The sequence below is a fragment of the Cyrtonyx montezumae genome, unplaced genomic scaffold, assembly GCF_038088225.1.
Source record: "Cyrtonyx montezumae isolate F1298 unplaced genomic scaffold, pur_monq_1.0 scaffold_10, whole genome shotgun sequence".
Lineage (NCBI taxonomy): Eukaryota > Metazoa > Chordata > Aves > Galliformes > Odontophoridae > Cyrtonyx > Cyrtonyx montezumae.
In genome coordinates, this window is record NW_027071826.1 from 26,699,322 (window position 1) to 26,703,256 (window position 3,935).

The 3,935-nt window shown below is 45.2% G+C and overlaps 1 protein-coding gene across 1 annotated transcript; it reads right to left on the reverse strand.

The window, feature by feature from the left end:
• Window positions 1-1,936: 1,936 nt before the first annotated feature.
• GJD2 (gap junction protein delta 2) lies at window positions 1,937-3,638 on the reverse strand. Its single transcript, XM_065755705.1, has 2 exons — window positions 3,397-3,638; window positions 1,937-2,942 (listed from the first exon to the last, which is right to left on the reverse strand). The coding sequence occupies exons 1-2, from the start codon at window positions 3,465-3,467 to the stop codon at window positions 2,099-2,101; spliced, it is 915 nt and encodes a 304-aa protein (XP_065611777.1). The 5' UTR covers window positions 3,468-3,638; the 3' UTR covers window positions 1,937-2,098.
• Between the last annotated feature and the right edge of the window lie 297 nt (window positions 3,639-3,935).

The following is a 3,935-nucleotide window of genomic DNA, read 5'->3' on the forward strand; positions in this document are numbered from 1 at the left end:
CTATAATCAAACTGTAAAAACTGTTCATTTTACACATAAGGAAATAGATTTTAAAAATCTCTAAAAACATGACACTTTTCAAAGTCTTTTATGTTTCACTGTAAAAGAAAAAAGCCCATAAATGAAAAAGATAATGAATACACTATCTAAGAACTAATGATTTCTGTGGTTTTTGTTTTTTGCTTTTTTGTTTGTTCATTTGTTTGTTTTGTGGTAACATTGGCAAGCTGCAAGAATTATGTTGAATTATTTACAGTAATCCAAAAAGAAAAGACTTATATGCATTATTTTCAGGCCAAAGTACAATAAAATCCATTGTCAGGCTTGAAATAAAATAAAATCAAAAGGCCATTTGCAGCTCCAAGCCCTCATCTCCTTCATGTGTTATATAGTATCCCCAATTTTTCTAGCACCATTTGGGCCAGTTTTTTTTTAAGTGCACCACTAAGGTAAGAATGAGCTTGTATGGTTTTTTGAGTCCTGATCCAAGTCCTACTGTTGCCAGTGAGATATTTTCTGTCAAATTCTGTGGGAATTAAGTACAGCCCAGAAGGAAACCTTAGTATCCTCTATTGAAATCATTGCTATAAATATTTTTTTTCTGATTGTCCCAGTGGCTCACCAGTAAGTTGAGGGGACAGGAACAGTGTATTTCTTGAATCATCTATAAAGCAGAAAAGCTGAGGCTACTATTTGGATTCCCTGATGAAAAGCTGCAATTGTTTCATTTTCAAGGTAAATGCACCCTGCTATTTCCAGAGTGACCTTGGCGGCCAACTGTGTTGCCCTTAGTGTCAGCAGAAAGAAGGCTGTTGGTGTCAGTGGGCTTTGGATCAGGCTTTAAAGACAGATTGCTTAAGGATGAAAACAGACATAATGAATAGTCCTGATTTCCCAGGTTTTGTCACTTAGAGTTCAGAATATCAACAAGATACTTTAAACCCTTAAGAGTATTTGTAAGTAAGTTATTTTGACCTTGTATATTTCTACAACTGTCCACAATAATAAAGAAGAACAAACCTCTCTGGCTTACAAAAAAAAAAAAAAAAGGCAAATACTTTATTAATGAATAGAGATTTTAGCTGCTTTTTACACCATTGCAAGGACTAAACAAATAGCATAGAATAAACAAAGGAGAGTATAAAATCACTTTATTCCAGCTGGTATTCCAAGACAACTTTCTGATTAAGTACAGAGTTGGATGTTTCAAGTATGGCACTTATATAAATAAGAGCAGAGATAAGGTGATATAATCACAGTTAAAAGCAATGAACTCTGTTCCTTTGGTATGTGTAGGTAACTGTAGGTAAGTATGTAACTTGGCCAGCACGAACCAACTCCTTCTTTTTCATGCACATATCAGGGAAAGAATTGAAATGTACTGATATATTTTGTAGATCACAACTAACATAAGATGATTAAGGTCTCTGGTGTGTTTGTGGACAGGCAAACAATAAATGGCAAAATTATACTCAGCATTTATTGTTCAGCATAACTAAATGATGCACAAACTATGTTTGAAAATAGCTAGTGATACACACCAGGAATAAACTCTGTGATTTAGACAAGCAAAATAACATCAGACATCTGTGAGATAGGTGAGAGCAGATGTCCTGATTGAGCTGTGGTCACAGTGCAATTACCCTCCTTTTAAAACATGCTTACATCTGCACATCGCAACAGTTTCCCCCACCCCATCCCACCCCACATAGAATATCCTTGCAGATTTTTAATATGAACATTCTACATGTTTACAAAGATTAGCCAGACAGTCCAAACTGTAAACTCATCCTAATCATGACCAAAAAGTCATTCCACCAACAGATAACATCCGATCTTTAGAAAGAAAATTAGTAATAATAGTAGCTGTAAGGCTAGATCAAGCATGGTTTTATAGCTGGGTTTTTTTGTTTTTGTTTTTGATTTTTCCAGTCTTTTACATAGCACTGTATTTCTGCAGCTAGTTCAGTAAGTGCAGATCCAATACCTTAATGGCTTTCTTGGTGGTTTGATAAAATGCTTGCCTAAGCAATGTACCTTTCTCTAATGGTGTCTGGGTCTGTTCCACCTGGCACCAAGTTTCAGTTCTGTCACAGCCTCACACATAAGCTGAGTCACTTGACTGAGTCCTGCCAAAGTTAGGCATGCTCATTCTTGGCAGGTCCTTATTTCTGATTTCGTATATGGATTTCCTTTTTGCCTGTACTCCTCTCACTGCCATTTTGATCTTTCTCCAGCCCAAGTGGTTCAGTTCTGCCAAATTGAGCACCACACAAATGCCACTGACAGCAAACATAAACACCAAGAACACAGTCTTCTCAGTGGGTCTAGAGACATAGCACTCTACTTCTTTAATGCAAGGGTATCTGTCACATTCATACATGGAAGGGACATTGAATCCATACAGAAAATACTGCCCCACTAAGAATCCAATCTCTAGGGCATTTCGAAAGACCACTTGGATGATATAAAATCGAGAAATGCCTTCTTGCCTCCTCATCTTTGATTTTGTAGTTCTGATTGCAGGATTGGGGATCTCCTTCACTTCTAAGCAGTCTGGTTCTGCCTCTTTGGTGGAGTTCTCAGTGTTCTGCAGCACCCCATTGACAATCGTGTTCTTGATTTTTTTACTGTCCTCACGCTTCATTGAATCCTGGTCTCTCTCCAAGGTGAGGAAGACAGTGGAGTACCTCCGTTCCCTTTGCTTAGCAGACTGGTGAACAGAGTACGTTATGAAGCACAGGCTGGGAGTGCACACCATGATGATCTGGAACACCCAGTACCTTATATGAGAAATAGGGAAAGCCTGGTCGTAACAAGCCTGATTGCAGCCTGGCTGCAGCGTATTACAAACAAACATAGTTTGCTCGTCATCGTACACCGTCTCCCCTACAATAGCCACAATGAGGATCCTGAAGATCACCACCACGGTCAGCAGGATCCTGGAACAGAGAAGCCCGTCAGTGCGCGCGGCCGGGAGCTGTCCAGTGCTGAACGGCCCGGGGCGCCGCAGCCGGCGCGGTATCGCCTCGGCGCGGCGGGAACCGGCCGTGCCTCGTCGCCAGCCCCAGCCCCGGTGGGGGCTGCCCCGGCCCCTCTGGGAGAAACGACAGCGACCGCGCGGGCCGCAGCCGCCGAACGCGCACAGAGGCGCGGAGGGGCGCCGGCTGCGGGACCCTCTCGATGTCCGCCCGCCGCCCCCCTGCTCCTCGGAGCCGGGGTCGGGCCGAGCGCCGTGCCTCCGCGGCTCTGCGTCCTGTGCCGTGGCTCCGTGCCCGCACACGGGCGCTCTCCAGGCGCGCACGGCAAGAGCCCCGCGCAGGCTGCCCGCATCGCCAGCACTCTGTAGAGCAGCAGGGCACCCCCGCGTCCCCCGCAGCGCCCCGTCGCCCTTACCTCCCTATCATAGTAGAGTGCTGCTGCACGGCAGCTTCCAGTAGCCTCTCTAGAATAGTCCATTCCCCCATCGCTGTTCATCCGGAGAGAAAGACTTTGGCCAGCGGATCTCTTCACTTCTTCCTGCCCCTTTCTTCCTCCCCCCCCCCCTTTTTTTTTTTCTCTTTTTTTTTTTTTTTTTGGTTTGGTTTTGCTGTTGTATCGCAAGGGATGGAGGGAGAAAAACAATAAAACGAGAGGAAACCCCCGCTCAACCGCCTGCAGTCCGATTGTAGGAAGCCGGTTGGACACGGCAGCCCTTCCGAGCGCTCCCGGCTCGGCTCGGTTCGGCCCGACTCAGCTCGGGGACCCGCGGCGGCCGAGCCCTGCCCGGCCCGCTCGGCTCGTGCCGCGGCGGACCCGCGCCGGAGAGAGAGGAAGGTTGGCTTTTAATGTCTTGCTGCCTCTAATCTGCCTTTAAGTAGTCTCCGCTTGCGTCACTGACAGGTTGGTGGAGAGCAGCCAAAAGCAGCGCTCGGATTTTCTCATTTTTTTTTATT

Bases quoted from the DNA above. Each gene is read 5' to 3' on its own strand.
- GJD2 (XM_065755705.1), bottom strand. From the start codon at position 3,467: ATGGGGGAATGGACTATTCTAGAGAGGCTACTGGAAGCTGCCGTGCAG. The intron at 2,943-3,396 runs GTAAGGGCGACG...TCTCTGTTCCAG, and splicing joins CACTCTACTATGATAGGGAG to GATCCTGCTGACCGTGGTGG.